The following is a 19,983-nucleotide window of genomic DNA, read 5'->3' as shown; positions in this document are numbered from 1 at the left end:
AGCAGTGTCAGGCCCTGTCCTGAGACAGGGCACAGATCAAACCAGATCAGGAATTGCAGGAGGTGTCAGATTGGATGGGGCTTGGAGTGGGACCTGGGATAGTGGAAGGTGTCCATGCCCATGGCAGGGGCTTGGAACAAGATGATCTTTAAGGTCCCTTCCATCCCAAACCATTCCGTGATTCTGTAAATGGTCCAACTGGAGCTGTGAGCTCTATGGAGTGTATTTGTTACTGCAAAACATCTGACATGAATTTTACTCATCTCACACTGAGTACTCAGTCTCGTTTTCTCAATCAGCAGAACCAGTAAGTTTATTACTGGATGTGGTTTTCAGTGATGTAGAGTATTGGACTCTTCCACGTGCATTGCTGCTCCATCACAAAAATTTCAGTTCACTGGGTTCAGCCTTGCAGCTTCTGGCGCATAATTCCATAAAACCTCCCTGAGAAAAATGTGTATTTTATGACTGGCTTTTTGCAAATATTAAAACGAATATTAAATGTGTTGTGTTAGAAAGTTATGCTGTATTAATTTTCTTAAGTAGTGTGATAAATATAGTTTAGGTTATAACATAAAGTTAAAATAGAAACTATGTATGTGAGGTATTTTTTTTAAGAAAGGAATGAGGTACTCACACCAGATAGCAGCCACAGGACACCTAAATCTTTCAGAGAATTTATTGCTCTCTTATCAGAAGAAACAAATTTCTTCCCCCCTCGCTCAGCCCTGAAGATGCTGTAAGGATTCAGAGGAAGAAGTTGACGATGACCAGAGAGAATCCTGTGTTTGAATGGAATTTATGCATCATGTAGGAGGTGTATGAATATGCAACAGGCCGTTGTTTTTAAGGGTTAATCCTCTGTTAACGTGGGTCCTTTTTCGGGCTTGTGCTGCTCAGAAAGGGGTACCCGGACTACCTGTAACTATTTGTTTTTATTGTCTTATATTGTCCTAATCCAAATTGTCCAAATTATTATTACTCTAACTATACTGCTATTTCAACAACCATGTTATTATCATTAAACTTTTAAAATTAAAAAAAACCAAGTGATTAGCGTTTTTCACGCTCCCAAAACAACGATCAGAAAGAATTTCGTTCTACTCTGCTTTTAATCCAAAAACAAGGGTTTTTGGTTGTTTTGTTTGTTTGTTTGTTTATTTAAACCCCTTCAGAACGTGGGCAAACACAAACACGCTTTTGGAGCGAATCCCTTTATTCCAGCACTTTTGGAAGCCACGACCGCCGCTCAGCTCCGTCCCCTCAGCCGCTGCCGGGGGCGGGACTCGAACTTGCGGCCCGCAGATTCCCCCAACGGCCCCGCCCCGCCGCCCCTGCGCGCCTGCCGCGGCGCCCCCGCGTGTGGCGCTGACCCCGCCTCCTCTCCCCCCCTTCCCTCAGCGCAGCGTTTCCGGCGCGGTCGCTGTGACGCGGCGTCGGCGCCGGGGCGGTCCGGCGGGCGGGAGGGCGGTGGGAGATGGCGGAGTACCTGGCCTCCATCTTCGGCACCGAGAAGGACAAGTGAGTGGCCCCATTCCCCCGCTCCCCGCGCCGCTCCCGCGGCTGCGGCACCCCCGGGAGGGAGGGGGGAAGCTCGAGGGGAGGCCGGAGGCCCGTAGCGGGTTGCGCGGGGACGCGGCCTGTTCCGATCGCGGCGGTCAGCCCTGCTTCCCTTCTCCCTGCCCCTCCTTCCCTGCGGGGGGGACCCCCGGCCCGTTTCGCCCATTTCTTCCACTCTCGCCTCGGGGGCGCCGCCCGGCACCACGTCCCCCGCCTTTCCCATCCCGCTGGAACGCGGCGGGAAGAGGGAAGCGAGAGGCGGCCGCGCTCCCCGTTCCCCTCCCCCACCCACACCCCCCCCCCCCCCCCGCCATCGCCTCCCTCAGGCCCTTCCCCCCCCCCCCCCAACCCTTCCCAGGCGCGCGCGCGCCCGGCGGCGCGTGGGTCTCGCGCGTTCCCGCGCGCGCGCCCGGCGGCCCCGCCCACGCGCTCCCCCCTTCCCCCCCCCAATCCTATCCCCCTCCCGGGCCGGGGCCGTTCTCGGGCACTCACTCCCCACCCCCCCACTTCTTCCTCCTCCTTCTCTTCCTCCTCTTCGTCCCCTCCCTTCCCCACCCCTCCCCTGGCCGCCATGAGGGTGTGCCGCGCCTCGTGGCGCGCTGCCGCCCTCGCCCGTCCTCCCTCCGCCCTCCCCCCGCCCTCCCCCCTTCCCCCCGCGGCTGCGCCTTCCTGCCGGGGCCGCTGGGTGCCGGAGCTTCCCGCCGCCTCTTGCCAGAAAGCGCCACCTCCTCCTCCTCCTGTTCCCCTTTTGTTCGTGTCCCTGAGCCTCGCAGCAGCCTGAGAGCTCCCGCTCTGCTGCAAGGACAGCGACTGGTTATTTCTCCCCCCTCCCCAGGGTGCGGAGGATTTCCCCGACTGCTGCATCCTGATCCTACAGGCTTCTGCCTGCAGCCTTCCACGCGTCCGGGAACGCCTCTAGTTTCTCTGGTTGTTGGAAGCACACACACAAAACCCTCCTAACGAAAATTTGGTCACCATCGGCCTGACCAAACCGGCGTGTTTTTCCACTCGTAAAAATGAAAAGGGGGCATCGATGTGCTGCTGGACTAAATTACTCTTGTCAGCCCCTGGCCGTGGGGCTTCTGCTCTGCTCTGTAGCGCTGCCATTCCAGGAAAGCAGTGTCGGCAGCCTCTCTTTTGAGCTCTGTTACTGTAGCATCCTTTCACACAAAGGAGATACATAGGAATTTAATGCATTACAGTTTCAGAGTTTTAATCAGGCATGAAATTCCTGTGCAGCTCTTTTTTTCTGTTAAATAAAAAGCAAACGGAACCTTCCAGAAGGTGCTGAAGTTGGAGGCACTATTGGAAATTTTGTAGTTAGGTATTTCTTTTTGTTTCAGGTTAGAGTTCAGAAAAGACAGTAAGTATTTTATCATGCTAAGTGTTTGTTTTCAAAAACATAATGAAGAGTGAGCATGTTGCAATTTTACAGTAGAATGCTTTGCTAGAGATCAGATGTGCTTTAGTACTTGAATAATTCTCCCCTCCATGAATTGATGTTGGTTACACAGGATTGTGGAAAATAATTGGTGTTAATTATGGGAATAATAATTTTTCTTCCAGGAGAATTCTAATATTTCATTTACCCATATATAGCCCATCATAGTTTTCTTGCCCTTCAGAATTTTGCATTTCCCTGTCAAGGTAACTAAACTCCTTGTGGTTTTCTTTCATCATTCTGTGTGAATTACACCTTTTTGTGGGAGTTTCAGTAGCATTTCTAAACCCAGATCATTATCAAGGTGTCCTGAGGTGGATCATTCAAAAAAAGCTTGTGGTTTAAAAGAAAAAGCAGCTTACTCTTAAAATCATTCATTACATTCATGGAAATAGCTTAACTACATGGATTTATTTTGCTTATGTGTATTCTTTCTGTAACATGATTTTCTCTTCCCTGAATTATTTGGATACTGTGTTGGTAGGAGTCTGAGTTACCCTTAGAGTATGACTTAAACAGGTGGTTTATAAACGTGAGAGAGGTGCAACTGTGTCAGTTTTAAATCAGATTTTATTGCCTGGACCCGAGGCTGCATCAACTCAGCCACAGAGCTCCCAGTGTCAATTTCAGACCGTTTTTCTCGTTCCTTTCCATCCCATCACCCACTGAAACTGATGTAAAGACAAGAATGGAGAAGCAGAAGATAAAACAGAGATCACTTGTGTGTGGTGAATCATGGAACCACTTGGGGGGAAATTGGTCAGATACTGGCTGTAAATTAGGGGCAAAAGGAATGAATATGGACAGGTTTGTTGGAATGCTTTCCTGTACAGATTTGATGTGGGTTATTCTCTGTGTTACTTATCCACATCAAGCTAAAGACATTTAGGGCATAGGCTTTTTTCAAATTACTGGTTTCTGTGCCAGTGTGTAACTACCTTATTCACTTTTTTCTTGCAGAGTCAACTGCTCATTTTATTTCAAAATTGGAGCTTGTCGCCATGGAGACAGATGTTCTCGGTTGCACAACAAACCAACATTTAGCCAGGTTTGTTTCCCCTTTTTTCTCTTTCTTGTGGAAATACACTCTGGCTTCTTTAAAACATAGATTCTCAGATACAAGTGAATAATTACCAAGCTCCAGATTAATTAGTTCAGTTTTAGCCCCAGTTTATCTGGGTCTTTGCTTTTTTTTTTTGGGGTGTTCCATTTACTTCTCCCAGCATTTCTAATTATCTCCTGTCACCCTTAATGGCTGCAGGAAGCGATGCTGTTGTAAGCTTGCCTGTAGTAGAGACCAACCAGTGCTAACTTTCAGGTGAGTGTGCCTTCTCAGTGGTGTTCAGGCACTTAAACCATCCCAGAGTTCTTAAATCACAGACAAAGGCAGCTCATTCCACCTGTCCCAAAGGTGGGAACTTCAATCTTTTATGCATATAGTAGAAGAAAACTAATTAATGGATAAAAGTGACTCATCTGTCATTACACTTGCTCTCTGACCCAGGCTCTTAAGTTTCAAGAGTGACTTGCATACTTCATTTGAATGTGGAAGAAATGGTTTATTGAAAACAACTTGCCTGGTTGCTGAGGGTGAATTGTCAATTGGCATGACAGATTGTTTAATCTTTGGCTCAGTGAATATTATTAAGAGACATGATGTGTGACTGCATGTCTGCCAGAAATAAAAATAAATTTGAAAAGGTGCAGGGAGTGACAGGGTTTTCATTATTGTTGTTATTATTACGAGGTGTACAATATTCACAAATTATATTCCTAGAGAAATGTATTTTTTCCCTCTTTCTATCAATGCTGATTGTCAAGGTACACAGATTAATTTCTTTGGGAATTTTGTACATGAGCAGTAGTGCCTTTGAAAGTTACTGCATTTTTCAACTGCAGTTGTTTTAAAATTGCAGAGAAACAGTTCACATAACAGCAGAACTTCTGCAAGTTCCTTTAAAACACATAACTTCTGCAAGTTCCTTTAAAACACATAACTTCTGCAAGTTTATTTAATCTGCTTAGGAGCAGAGTTGATGAGAAGTTACAAAATGTGAGCTGATGCTGGTTTGGGCAGAAATTAGGGAGGGGAGTACTATCCATGTGGCAGGTTCAGAGCTAGGATCATCAAGGTAAACTGTGAGTGGGCAGGGGGCCTTCTAGGGGAGAATGTCAAGGTTACTGGTAGATAGGGACTTCTGGTACTTAAACAACAAAAACACCTCTTTGCTTCTGGGATTTTAAAACTTTGTAATGCAGATATTGTATTTTAAATGAGTATTGTCCATTTTCAAAACTATCCCATGTTGCTGACCTACATGGAGCACAAGTTGAAGTGCAGTTGGTTAGAGACCTAAATTTAGGTCATTGACTAGGAAAAAATATTCCTAAAGCAGAGAGTTTCTATAGCAGTTGTCTTTTAAGTTAAAAAAACCCCAAAAACCTAACAAAACAAACTCCTCAACTCTTACTTTTTACCAATAGAAGTTTGTGTGCAATTACAGCTTTCTGTCAGAGCAGCCTTTAGCTTTGCTTTAGGCTCTGGGTAGCAGTGCCAGATGCAGTGGGTCAGCAGGGCACATCCCATTCAGCCAGGGATGTCTGGGACTGCACAGCCTCGTGCTGGCAGCTGTGCTGTGCCATCTCCCAGGGCCCTGGCACTGTGTTGGGTCTGCAGAAATCTTTATTTGTGTGCAGGTTGACAATCAGCTGTGATAGAAAATAGAACAGACTCCTGCTGATGGGGAAGTTACCAGCACAATGTTTTAACCTTGTGCAGCTCTTGCTGGTGCAGCTGCTTTACAGAAGAGCTGTGTTAGGAAAGGTCACACAATCCAGGGTGATCAAATTACCCCCAATCAGCAGAAACACCCTAACGAGATGCCTGATTCTGGCACTCTCCAGCTGTAGGCTAAAGCACAGGTAGTTTAAACCTGGGCCACGGAAGCACAAAGCTTTGGTTGGTATGGCTGGATCTGTAATAAAACACGTGTGTGATTTTAAATGTGATGGTACAGTTGTATTTTTTTTTTTTTACATGTTAAATGGGTAGTGTATGTAGGTGTGACATTGCTGGTCCTCTGACTTCTTTAAGCTCTGAATTCTTACTGTGACTAATAATTATAATGTCTAAGCTAAAGTTACTTGGGGATTGCCATTCATACTGACTAACATTGAGCTTGTATTTTAAGTAATCAAATCTCAATTTTTGAGCTGCTTACAGTGATATGGACGTTTGGAATTTTTTTGTAATATTAGTTTACTAACTTAAACATGGTTTGTTTTTTCAGACAACTTGATTTTAAGAAGAACGGTACAAATGTAAGGTTTCAAGTCTGCCTGGGCTAATTCTTCAAGTAAAAAGCAGAAGGGCTAAAAGGATATTGTCCTTATTTGAAGGATCGGAAACATGTGAACCTATGATGCTATTATATTATTTAAACAGAAATTCCACCAAGAAACCCCTGATGCACAAAACGAGATGTAGCAGTTGCCTAAAGGCCCTATGGTCTGGTGTAGTATTTTGGACACTGTGGCATTATGTATTACATGCTGTGCACGTAACACTTATTTTTTCCCCCCCTAGACTTGCAGTAGTGAATCTGGTCTCAAAAGTTTAGGCATCTCCAGAGTACCTCGTGTGACATTTTAGGTTACTGGGCCTCACACCTCCCATTTTGAGGCTAGCTGTTGAGACAAACGCAGCTCTTTCTTGGTGGTTAATTAAAACTGTTTTCATAATATGATGGTCTGGATGCAATTTTGGAAGATACTCTACAAATACAAAAGGAAGTCTTAAGGATAAAATATGACTTTTAGCTGTTTGCAAACAAGTTGTCTCTTTGCAATTGTCTATTATATGCACAGCAGCCAGTAGAATTCCCCTTTTTATTTTTTTTCCCCGCAGACCATCTTGATTCAAAACATCTATCGTAACCCCCAAAACAGTGCACAGACGGCTGACGGCTCACACTGTAAGTCCCACAGTTGGAGAAATTTTTTTAAAGAATGGTGTTAAAGAGCCCACTCCTAATTATGATAAAATAATGTTGGCTTCTGAGCTGCTGACATAAAGCTGTTGCAAACAGGACAAGTGACGGAACTCTTCTTGCGCACAGATCAAGAATTTGTGGAATGTCTGCAATTCTGAGCGCAGAAAGGGCTGCACAAATTGGACTTGATGCAGATTCCCTTTTGTGCTGCAAAGTGAAAACTTGGTAACTTGGTATCACTGCATTCTTTTGAAAGGGTTAAACTGCAGACATTTCTCAAATTCTTGATTTAACACCAAAAAAGAAAAAAAAAATAGGTATATATGTACGGTAAGTCCCAAAACTGGGTTTTCTTTCATCTTAACTTTTTTAGGAAAATGGAGATTTCATGTTATGCTCTAATTATTGTGTTACTTCCTTTCCTGGGATTTTGCTACTAAGAAGCCATTCAGTAATACCAAATTAAAATTATTTTGCTTGTAACATGACTGCTGCATTTGGATACCACCTATTTTCAGAGCTGTCTGAAATAATGCAAAACCCCTCAATAGTAATATTGGTGAATGGAGTGAAATTAAGAATACAATAATGGAGTATCATGAGATCTCTATTACTTTACAGTGTTAGGTTGATATAGAAAGGTCACCAGCTAAGTGCAAGTTCTCCTGCTTGGGAGAGAATAACCACCTCTCTTTCAGCACAGACTCGACTAAAGCGACCCTAAAGGAAACCAGTTTCTTGTTAAAATTATTTTCCATAATATAAAGTTGTTGCGTTTTGTATTTCAGACCATTGCCCTCTTGAACATTTACCGTAACCCTCAAAACTCTTCCCAGTCTGCTGACGGTTTGCGCTGTAAGTTCATACAAGTTCCTTCACTGGTTCCCTGGGCTTGATTGTCAGAGCTCAGTGTCGACTTAAACTGGTCTGCCATTTTAGTTTAACAGATCAAACTGACCACGTTTCGTTACATGTGTTCAAAACAAACACAAAAAAATACCAAAAAGCAGAAAAAAAATAAACCACCAATTTTTTTTGTCCCACAACCTTCCTCCCTGCTCCCAAAACTATGGGGCAATCTGAATACCAGCTGTTAAATCAAAAAAGGTTAAAATTGTACTTCCCCTGTGAAGCAGTGTTGGTTGCACTGCTTTCTTCCTGTCACCTCTCTCCCTGCCAGTTGCCTGCATCCTAGGAATGGTTTTCTGTATGTTTTGTGCTATCCATTAGGTTCCACTGTCGGAAAGAGCAGGGCAGTGACACACTGACTTCATTCAGAACAAATGTCCTGCTCTGTAAATGTTAAGAGAACTTGAACTGAAACTTTTCAGACTGCATGCATAAATTTGTCCTAGGTTAATGCAGCTTCCATTTAGGGAGTGCACTTTGGAAGAACACACCATGACTGACTAACCCCTTCTGGCAGCTGTCCTTTTTGGATGGGTGCATGCTTAAAATTCTTTCCATACTTTGAAAATTCAAATTCTGATGCCGTTTGGCATATTTACCTAAGACAAAGATTTTTTTAAAGTACTTTTGAGGAGGGGAAGGCATTTGGGTATGGTCATGAAGTAATTTAATGACTCCTCCTGAAATACAAATGGGCATAAGCAAACACACCTCCTGTGAGACTGGCAGCAATTAATGCCCAGGATTGCTGATCGGCGATTAACTGATTTATCATTGTAATTTATATCATCGATATTAAAATAAGATTAAAAAAAAAAAGTTTTAGAACCAAAAAAGGGTCGGTGTTCTTTTCTAACTAATCTTTCTTGTTGAAGTGAGTATTTACTGTGTGGTAATAAAGCTTTGTTTGGCTATTCTTTTTTTTTTTTTTTTTCACTGTTTGGTTTATAGACCAGTTCAGATTAGTTACCAGCATTTGATTAGAAGTGCTTTGTAAATTGGCCACTAACTTAAAAGTCAACGCTGTCTCTCTTGCTTCTAAAAGCAATAATGGCTCTATTATTTAATTTGTGTTTTTGTCACACAGTCAAGCTGGACGTGTAAATGAGCTGTGTCATTTTGTCTAGATGCTTGACCAGTTTCATTGGTATGTAGGCTCTCTCCTTGCAGATGCTTAGTAGTTAATGCTGTTACAGTAGACCAGAACCTTTCTGGTTGGGTGTTTCCATGCTCTCCCTGAACTGTCAATGCGCTGGTAACTAATTTGCACAGAGTTACAGCAGTTTGGTCTGTGGAGCTGTTTAGATTTACAGCTGCAAGAGTCCTGCACAGATCCTCCAGTGTTGTAAATGCTGGTATCCAATTCTAGTTTGTTGTGACAAGCCAGTAGCTGTGTGCCAGAGCCTGACTGTACCTCCTGGGGTAGAGCTGGAGCTCTGCAAGCAGTAGGTTTGCTGAAACTCCTGGCTCCTTGGTTTTTGATATTTGTCCCTACTTAAGTATTGCATGTATTTTAAATGGATAACTTGGGTAGCTATTTAATGCCTTGTCATTGTTGCTTAACTGTCTTCCTTTCTATTGCCGTCGTAGAGGATTAACCTTAGTTTGGAACAGCAATAGTTTTCCTGAGTATTTTAATTAGTAATTGGGCTTCTCATGGTTCAGATACCATTAGCCCTGGAATATGGATGTTTGTAAAGCCTGTCATATGTATACTTCCCACTTTAGAAGGTCATTGAAGTAGTCATTAACTAACTGTTGCCTGTGATACCCTAATTTGACAAAAAAACATTTTTAGCTTTTGTCCATCTGGTAAAAAGTAGTTATTCCCACTGAGGCTCCCAGAGCTCCTGTGATACCTTAAGAAACAAAACCAAAAAATCCTTAGGTGTTAGTAAGCTGTTATCAGTGATGTTGGCAGAACCTTGAGAATATAGTTAAGTATTAAACTGCCTAGAATTACTGGTTTAATGTTTGATATTCCTTAATTTGCTATAACCACGGGGAGAAGAAATTTCTTAAAAGCAAACATGTCTCAAATGCAGAAACACTGTCAGCCTAAACTATAAACCAAATGCCCCTTAGCCTCTTGTGGAGGTGAGCTGGCTGAAGAACAGGAACTGCAGTTCCAGAGAGTGTGGCTGGTTAATATTAGAGCCTTTGAAGAAAAGCATAAAGTTTGTACAAGTGGTAATACTAGCCAAAATTTTTTTCATACCAGCCTGAAAATGAATAAACTCAGCTTTATTGGCTCAGTTTCTTGTCTTTCACATTCTGTTAACTAAACCAGTCTGGTTTGTAGTTTTAAACACTAGCATATTTTTCTAGTATAAAATGCAGGGTTTGTTGTAAAACTGCTCCGCTTGACCTTAATAAACCACTTAACTGCTGAAGAGCTAATCTAATGGCTTTAATGTGTACAGCTTGTTTAAACTGCTGTAGACTGGAAGAAATAAATGAAACTGACTTTTATACATTTAATGCTTTGAAAAAGAAGCCACACTTATGTTGGGTTTTGTAGCAGCAGGCAAGCAGCACTCGTTTTTAAAGTCCAGCTTGTAGCATGAAAATAATCTTAACTTGAATATAAGGCTGGCTTGTCTTGCACTGAAAGATGTTCTGCAGGACTACAGAAAAATGAAGTGACACTCAAACTAAAACTAGAAAATGGCTCTCTGTTGCAAAGCATTGAGGGCACTGAGAAAAGTGTGTCATTTCAATGACTATTTTCAGCAAATTAAAAAATAATTGTGGGCTATTTTACATTGTGATCTCTCAAATTCAAGTGGATATGCTGGAGAAGTAGGCATAAATTTCTGCCTTTAGGAAGAGGAATACTAAATTTTAGTAATATTTTAAGGTATGGAATTGTAACAAAGCACTTGCCTTCTGTTTAGGTAAAATTGTTGGTAGTTAGAGAGTGGGACTATACATTAAATTTTAAGTGATATTTCACAGTAATTCTTTTCCCCTTTAAATTTGTGGCATACAACTTTGGCTCTGATTAAAACTTGCTTTGGTTTGATCATACCAATGTAATATTTTGACAGATGCTTTGGGGACTCAAAGCTCTTCACACATCCTTATTTTGCAATATTCCTGTTAGTTAGCTCCATGCTATATGGTGTCTCTCATGCTCCAGATGGCCTCTCTAGATTGTTTTGTAGTTTGATCAAAATCTCCCCTTCCTTATTGGCAGGCTCTAATCAGTGTGACTCTTTGACTTTTGCAGGTGCTGTGAGCGATGTTGAGATGCAGGAACATTATGATGAGTTCTTTGAGGTATGTAAAGCTGCATTACAATATCCCTGGATTTGTCACCACAGATAAGTTAAATGGATGTAGTGGACAGCACAATTGGACAGATTCAGGGAAAAACCACTTATTTCCTTGGGTGTATAAAACATACAACTTTGTATTAAATATCTCCTGGTATAACCATTGGTTAGTTTGACCTTAATTTGACTGCTTGAAATAGTCTTTGTTTAACATCAGCAGCCTAAGTGATGTAGCATTTTGATTGTATAATCTCCTTTTGTATAAATTTTAAATATTCTTAATTATTTGTATAAGAACAAAGTACCTGAAGCTAGCATCAGTTTCTGTGTTGTGCTTTTAGTGCATCCTGTGTATTCTGTAAATGCTGTGTGTGTTTTCCATAGGTTTTTCTTTAGTATCTTGGTAGTGCTGTGCTTATAGATGGCCAAGGAAGTATTCATTTTAAATCCCCCCCCAAAAAAAAATCAACTGATCTTGCTTTTTTCCAAGGAAGGTCTTTTTTATATTTACTTAGAGGTAGATGCAATATTTCTGTACTTACAAGTAATGTGCTGCAAACTTGTGCTGGGTTGCTTTGTGCTTAGGAGGTCTTCACAGAAATGGAGGAGAAATACGGCGAAGTTGAGGAGATGAACGTGTGTGATAACCTTGGAGATCACCTAGTTGGAAATGTATACGTCAAGGTAGGATGAAGAGATGTTCCTGCAGGCAGGAGGGGTGGTGTTTATTCATTTAGAATTCTAAAAGCCACTGTGTGATTGTAGATTTCATTTTGCTCTTCAGGAAAGCTCTTCAGTACATAAGGTACTCTCCAATTTCACAATTTAGAGAAAAAATGTTAAAGGAATCCAAAAGAAATTTTAATTAATTTTGAGAAGCTTTCTTGATAGTCAAAATCCATTTAATTTTCAGAAATACAAACTTTTTTTTTTCTTTTTCTTAGTTATAAACAGTCACCACTACCAGACTGTTTAGTTTGGCAGGGTTAGTTTGGGTTAGCTTGGCATCATGCTGCCCTTTAAGCACATCAGTGAGAGGTTTTGCCACAGGTGCATTAATTTTCTAATTTCCCAGTTAAATCCAATATCTGTGACCAAGTTAGATTTGGCAGTAGCTGTGTGGTTCAAGGTGCAAACTGGAGCACTTAAGTTTAACTTCAAAAAGTCATTGGTATCTCTTGAATAACGAGTACAAAATTGTCACCTGCAGAAATTTTACTGTGTGTTCACAGTGTGGGGGAGGTGTGAGAGAGTTCTTTGGCTGTACTTTTCCTCATCTGGAAAGTATTTTCACACCTGAAATTCTTCACTGTGTAGGTCATAATCAGAAAAAAAAAAAAAGTTGTTTTAAAAAATTAGCTGTGAAAAAACATTTCAAATTTAAATTTTACAGTCATCGTAAAGCAGGATCTTGATTTTTGTAAATTTTCATTTAAATGAATATGAGTTCCAGTTTTTATATAGATTTCTCTTAAATGTTTGAAAAAATGCATTACATTGGGACTATGGTGCTCCAGAAACTATTTATAAGCATTCTCTTGGTTTAAAGCTGTTCTAAGAAAACACAGTATCTTGTATTGACTAACTTTCCCACTTGAGAGACCAAACAGAGCATAATGAAGAGGAAAATCAATAATTTGATTAGCCCTTGAGTCCCAGCTAATGAAAAGCTTTGATGGACTGTCCAAGAAATCTGAAGTAGCTTCTAATTTCCTTACTAGAACCTTGAGCCTCAGCTATCACACAGCTGATGTGATTGGAATCTTTCATCTCCTCCTGGTGCTTCTCTGAAAAGCTGACTTTGCTTTCAGTTCCGCCGTGAGGAAGATGCCGAGAAGGCCGTGATCGACCTGAACAATCGCTGGTTCAACGGGCAGCCCATCCATGCCGAGCTCTCCCCTGTGACTGACTTCAGAGAGGCCTGCTGCCGTCAATATGAGATGGGGTAAATAAAGCAGGGCCTTCCTCCTGCCTTGGACAGCTGGGAGGGTGCTGGGTGTGCATTTCATGGAGCTGAGTGCAGGAAGAAAACCACTGCAGGTACCAGTAATGTGGAGGGCTGCGGTGTTTGTGGGGGTCCCCAGGATGAGGTGAGAGATGAGAATCTGACTCCAAATTCTCAGAAACCTGATTTATTATTTTATGATATATATTAAAAGAATGCTATACTAAAAGAGAAATGATGCATCAGAAGGCTTAACAAGAATGAATAATAAAAACTCGTGACTGACTCAGAGAGTCCGACATAGCTGACCATGATTGGCCATTAATGAAACACAATTCACATGTTTGTATAAACAATCTCCAGACCACATTCCAGAGCAGCAAAACATGGAGAAGGTGAGGCTTCTCATCTTCCCAGGAGAAGAAATCCTGGCGAAGGGATTTTTCAGAAAATATCACGGTGACAGAGGACCTGCAGTGAACCCCTTGACTTCTGCCATCTTTTGGGGATTTTCTCCTAGAAGTATGACAGTGTCTAGGTCACTAGTAATTTACTGTATTTAATATCAGAAGTGTTGAGGTCTTAGCAGATAGTGCAGAGGTGGGAATTGTAACTGTGCCTCTTGACTTCTGTTTCAGAGAGTGTACACGAGGAGGTTTCTGCAACTTTATGCATTTGAAGCCCATTTCTCGAGAGTTAAGGCGCGAGTTGTACGGGCGGCGTCGTAAAAAGTAAGTTTGTTTTTAAACACTACTAAGTAATTTAAGGATCAATTGCTGAAAAATCTGAAGGCAAATCTTTAAGCTTGTGCCAAGTCCTCTTGTTTTTTCTGACACATTTCTAGCACATGCCAAAGGGCGTCAAGTCAAGCTGGCAAGTGGCCAGTTTCCAACAAAAGAGTAGGGCTCTAAAAACATGGTGCTTCTTGCTCTGCAATGCTATGGATTCTGAAGGTTGGTGCTGAAGGCAGGGTTCAAGGAGAAGAAGACTCACTGAGTTACTGAGGACATAGGCCCTACCTGTTCAGGTACAGATGGACATCACTTGGTAGAAGTTGCTTTATGCTTCTTCTATTTTCTTCTACATGTCTTTGCTCTGGCCTTTGTTAGATGCAGGCTACTTGGCCAGTGGGCATTTTTGGTAGCAGATTGGCAGCTTTCAGCATTATGTGCAGTCAAGCATATCTATAGATTATACTAAGGACCCATCCTTATTTGCTTTTAACTGTTAATGGTGAAATATTGTAGCCTGTATTCATTTCTTACTGTTAATACCAGCCAGTCACTGTATGGAGCTCACTCTTAGCTTCACAGTGTGTCCCTTGATAGGAATTCCCAGTAGGAGAAAGGAGAAATAATTTCAGTTAATGGTGAAAAAAAAATTGATAAAGACATTTCATTATATATTAAATTATTCATTTAGTGAGGTACCTTGCAGAAAGGCTTTTACCACTGCTGTTACTGTGATGGTTCACTTGGAACTGGATTCAATCTGGTTGCATTTAAGACCTTGCTATTTAGAATAGGCATATAAAATCTTTGATCATGCTTTTATATAGAGGATGATTTTTGTAGATTTCAGTCAATCACACGAGGAGCCTGGGATTGTGAATGTGTTTTTCCTGTAAACATCTCTAATTGGCAGTGTTTCAGAATCTGTGAGGATGAATTTAACTTTGAAAAACATAGATTGTGTTGCTTTGCCACATGTATTTGTGGCTAAGTCATTTTTTCATGTATTTGAATGCTTTATGAAAAAGACCCAAGTGTGTTTTTATATTAACCTTTTGATCACTGTTACAAATCTGGAACTCCCAGGTTCAGTAATGCTGATTGGTAGTGGCTGTGATAGCAGTGTGTTCTGGGTGGTTGTAGCTCCCTTCCTGAATTTATCAACCTAAGAGGCTGGGAAGATAATTTGCCAGTGCTTGTGTCCTGGAGGGGTAGAAATCACATAGAGGGAGCAGCAACAGAGAACTGGATTTTAATTGCTACTTAATGCAATTGATTTAATACAAGAGGACTTAGAAGCAGCTGTAGGCTTTTGGTTTCTGTTGCTAAGAGCTATTCCTGTCTGCCAAAGCAGGTGTCCCCTTCTCCTGCTTTAAATAACAGCAGTGTAAGCGTGCCTCTCCTTAGGGTTTGCACATCCATTGTAAGAGGTGACTGCAGGGAGCAGCCAGTTCTTGTACCTGTTTGTGCTGGCTCCCCAGCATGAAATTTGGGCACTTTGTAAATACATTGTGCTTTGCAGCCCTAGTGCCAATTAACCAATCCTTCTAATGACACGCTGCCTTTCTTCTCCCTCATCACTCCCATTCTTAATTCCATGTTCCACTGTGTGGTACTGCAAGTAAACCACTGCCTGGGCTGAAACAATAAAATGTCCAAACTCTCTTTGAAGGCATCGATCCAGGTCGAGGTCCCGTGAGCGCCGGTCTCGATCCAGAGATCGCGGCCGTGGCGGCGGCGGAGGAGGAGGCGGCGGCCGCGAGCGTGACAGGAGGCGGTCAAGGGATCGCGAACGATCCGGTCGATTCTGAGCCATGCCATTTTTACTGTATGTCTGCTAGAAAGTGTTGTAGTTTGACCAAACAAGTTCATAATGACATTTTTTTTAAAGATGGGCTTCTGAATAAAAAATTTGTAGTGATACAGTATTCTTTGTGTAACTTGTTTCTTGTGGGGGGAGTCTTTTTAACTGTCATTCCTTTATCTTGACAAATACCTGGATAAGTCTGCCTGAGGGAAAGGTGGTAAATGTATTGGAGGAGCGCCAGTTCTGGTTTGGGTTTTTTTTTTAATTTTATTCGGGTATCATTTGAACTGTTGATGAAAATGTGTGTGTATATAATATAAAATATTATATACATAGTAAAAATAATATACTGCTTAAGAAACAGTTACTCACATAAGTTTCCCTTTTCTGCTATGCTGTCTGCTTATTTAGGTTAGTTTAGGCACATTTAAGAGGAAGGCTGTGCGAAATGCATTTATTTACTGAGTAGAAGCGCTTAGTTACAAAAATGTATGTTTGTTTGTTACCAGAAGTCTGTGCTCTGTCTATCCATGTGACTGTGGCATTTACAATAAATCCAATTTCTTGGTGTAAAATCTAAAGCCTATTTTCTAAGCACTCTGGAGTAGTTGAATTGCTACTCCTGGCTGCCTATTTTCTAAGCACTCTGGCGTAGTTGAGTGGCTGCTCCTGGCTGTGCCAGAGTTCATAGTTCAGGTTTTTATAATTCTTGACTAAACTCCTTTCTTTAGCTGGAAAGAAAGTTGCCTAGTGCAGTGTGGAAAAAGATAATATTTTTATTGCAATTATTCATAATAGGCAGGTGAGGGTTTTGTGGAAAAAACCCACCAAAATTATGCTCCATGCAACATAATAGGGAAGTGCTGTTGAAGGAAATGCAAGGTCCTGAATGCAAGGATCAAAGTCCTTAACAGACTTTTTTTTCTAATCTATGCTCTCTCACCTGTCATTTAATAAAAAGCATTTTGTTAGCATTCAAGATCATAGAAAACTAATTGGATGCTAGTGGAAAATAAATCTTAATTTCCACCTTTCTGATGGTCTGCAGTGTGATGGAAGCTAATGGACAGATGGCAGTTCCTTCACAAATACTTTTTTTTTTTTTTTTCTCGAATTGCTCAATCACTGAACATTGTAGGTTGTGTCCCAAAGCATTAAGCTCCAGTGGAAATGTTGGCATTCTGAGAGACAGCTTGTACAATGGTTGACTTGCAGTTTCACCTCATTCATGTCTGCTTTTATTCAAAGTGTAATGTAGCAAGAAGTTTTGGTCATTGACCATATTTCTGCAAAATAGAACTGTGTGTACACAAAACTACGCAATAAAACACAGCTTTCCAGTGGGGGAGAGAATTTGCTAGAGCTTCCTTAGTTTTGAGCCAGATAACTTGCTAAATGATAAATCTCCTTGGTGATTCTTTTTTAAAAAATGGAAATAGGATATGGATGCGTCACATAGTCAGATGATTAACAAACCAGCTTCCTTCTGCCTCTTAAGTATAAAACCATTTTTCTCAGTGGAACTTTGAAAACAAATAGTATCAAAAAATGAGCTTTTCTAAATTAATCTGCTTTGCTTCTTAAACTAACTTCTTGTATCAGTTCAGTTTGAATTTTTTTTGTTCCCACTGGATGGTTTGGCTAACCAGACTTTGGAACTTGGTGTGCCAGGACCCTTTTAGAAGAAATATCACTCAAGCAGTGAAGCCCATCTCCACATGATGTTCTGTTGTAAGTACGTAAATCAAATGATGCTTTACTGGAAGAAATTGAGCAGTGCCTGGCATTAAATGAGTGAGATGAAATGTATTTCTGCTGGGCATTAGGAATTTCACATTGATAATTTAGTTCTTAGAGCTTACAGGATATTAATCCAGTTTCATATTTCTCTTAAGTGAGATTCAGGATTATTGATGAACTAACTTAAATCTCAAGCTACAAAAGGTGAGGATAGTTTTTGGTTTTTCAACAGTATCTAATACAATGTGGATAGTATTTAAAAGGTTTAAGATTTGCTCTATAAAGCTAGTTTAAAAGTTAGTTGTTCTATAAAGTTAGTTTAAAACAAGTACAGATGTGTCCCTGTAATGGCTTTAATCAGTTTATCTAAATCCTGTTTCACTGCAGGTATATTTTTACATTAATAGATAGTGGAAGGTGGATTTTTCTGTCTCCCCTAATACAATTTTACTGAAGAAAGCATTCTAGAATTCTACCAAATGTATAATTTTGTGATCTGATTGCAAAGCTGCCCAGAAATTCCCCAAGTAACTGGAATATGTTGGAATGGGCACTGAACAGCAGTGGATTTTACTGGTTACTCTAATGCGTGCCTAGTAACAGCATTCAGCATATGAACTAAAGCTCATGACATATCTTATTAGGTTCTCCTTTTGAGACTGTGCTACCAGTAAAATTCATCAAATTTGAAATGTAAAATGCACCAATTTGGTTAAACATGTACACCTGACAGACCCAAGTGTTCATTCACCAATACAAACCAAGTGGAAATCCTACCTCCCCCTCCTCTTGTTGCCCACAATGTCTTTAAGATTTGGTTTTTTCCCCCCTCCTCCCCAAGGTTCTTACTTCTCAAATATTTTGTTGTTGACTCTTCTATTAAACAGTGGATCTTAATTTATGGAATTCCTTTACCTCAAATAAGTGACAGCATACAGGATTTTCTGAAGTCTGAGTCAATTAGGTTGAAACTGTTAATCCCAAGTGGCTTTGTATTTGGCTCTTATTCTGTGAAAATGCTGCTTGTCCATGAATATGATGTATGTTGAGACTGTAAAACCAAATGGAGAAAACTTGTTCAAAATAAAGCCTTTTTTTATAAGAATCTGACAAAAATTATCCCTTTCCTTTAGATTGGATGCCGCTCTCTAATTATCTAGTGAGGACATAGACTAACGTTTCAAATTCTTGTATCTTAAGCTATTTTTTTGAGCAATTCTTTGCCTTCTGTTTTTCAGAGGCTGGTAACCCCAGCCTCTCCATATTTACATGATCAAGTTGGATTTTAGGAGTGCAGCTTGGGGTTAGGAGTTGGGGAGGGTTGGTCTGGGTTCTTTCAGTTGACAAAGCTTTTGGTTAGGCTGTTAAGGTTAGGAAGAACCTGCAAATTTCTGTTGTGGTGGTCTGCAGAGGACAAGGAAGGTCATTTTTACAGAAGGAATGTGTTCAATGAAAAATTAGGTAATCAAAGGGGGGGTCATGGCATTTTAAAGATGATTCCTCCTGGAATTTGGGGTGTTAATGATTGTTAACATCAGCACTTTAAACTGCATCTGTTGTCTTTAATACATTAGAAGTGAAACTGCTTTCATGGCAGCTGTGGGTAAATAATTTCATTCTCCAGATACTGCTGTACTGAAGATTCCCTGAAAACAGTCCTGGTCAGGAAAAGTTCCAGCTGAGAAGCAGAGCTGGGTTGGTGTTTTCTTTTTAGCTGATAAGGAAGTGTAATGGCTGAGTGGCGAGGTTGTCAGGAGAGAATATTTGTAGCTGCATTTATCACTTACTGCAAGGCTGGAGCTGAGCTGTGTTACTGTACAGTCTTACCCTGGAGCAAATGGATTTCAATTTAAAAAAACCCACAAAATTACATCCAGATGTCTGTAGGAAAAAATTATTGTGTCTTCACATTGAATTGATACCTGGTGCTTTCTAAAGCCATCCACAAGTATTTCAGAATTCATCCAATTAACTGGGTTTTTATGAAGCATAGAATAATTTGAGTTGGAAGGGACCTTAATGACCATCGTGTTCCACCCCCCCTGCCATGGGCAGGGACACTTTCCACCAGACCAGGTTGCTCAGAGCCCCTTCCAGCCTGGTCCTGAACACAGGGGAAGGGAGTGCACAACTTTTCTGGGCAACCCGTGTGGCACTGTCAGTGGTGAGAGTGTCTCCAAATTGCTCTTATATTTTGTGATTTTCATTGTGTTAAATGCACTTGTATGAAAAATTCAGCAAATCTCCTTAGCTACGTAGACAGTCCCTCCTTGTCAGCAATGTGCTCATCAGCCAAAATCTTCTGATCCTGTTAACCTTTCACGTTTCATTTTTTTACAAAACCATCACCTTAGCAAGAAGAGCCACGAGCAAGAGGCCAGCACAGTCCCACTCTGCAGTCCTTTGGTTCTTCAGCAGCAGACCTGCTTTAGCAGGTCCCTGTTTCCCTGCTGATGGTTCCTGCCAGGAGTGGAGTCAATTCAATGGATCTCAAGTTTCAGCTGTAGATGGGATGTGTGGGATCGGGTGGAACGGTGGCAGCCAAGAGCCCAGGGCGGCTGCCAGCGGCCTGGCTCGGGT

The 19,983-nt window shown here is 41.2% G+C and overlaps 1 protein-coding gene across 5 annotated transcripts; it reads left to right on the top strand.

The window, feature by feature from the left end:
* The first annotated feature begins 1,370 nt into the window (after positions 1-1,370).
* U2AF1 (U2 small nuclear RNA auxiliary factor 1) lies at positions 1,371-18,508 on the top strand. Of its 5 annotated transcripts, none has more exons than XM_071430226.1 (8): positions 1,371-1,521; positions 3,962-4,049; positions 7,782-7,848; positions 11,135-11,184; positions 11,766-11,864; positions 12,992-13,125; positions 13,764-13,856; positions 15,529-18,508. In XM_071430226.1, the coding sequence occupies exons 1-8, from the start codon at positions 1,478-1,480 to the stop codon at positions 15,665-15,667; spliced, it is 714 nt and encodes a 237-aa protein (XP_071286327.1). In that variant the 5' UTR covers positions 1,371-1,477; the 3' UTR covers positions 15,668-18,508. The 5 variants fall into 5 exon arrangements, with proteins under 5 accessions (XP_071286327.1, XP_071286326.1, XP_071286331.1 ...); XM_071430225.1 differs by lacking the exon at positions 7,782-7,848 and adding an exon at positions 6,909-6,975; XM_071430227.1 differs by lacking the exons at positions 1,371-1,521; positions 3,962-4,049; positions 7,782-7,848 and adding exons at positions 4,263-4,319; positions 6,909-6,975.
* Positions 18,509-19,983: the final 1,475 nt, after the last annotated feature.

Source organism: Agelaius tricolor, unplaced genomic scaffold (assembly GCF_023055355.1).
Source record: "Agelaius tricolor isolate 1412-34295 unplaced genomic scaffold, bAgeTri1.0.p SCAF_7, whole genome shotgun sequence".
NCBI lineage: Eukaryota > Metazoa > Chordata > Aves > Passeriformes > Icteridae > Agelaius > Agelaius tricolor.
Note: the sequence above shows the minus strand (reverse complement) of the source record. Positions and strands in the feature narration are given on the sequence as shown.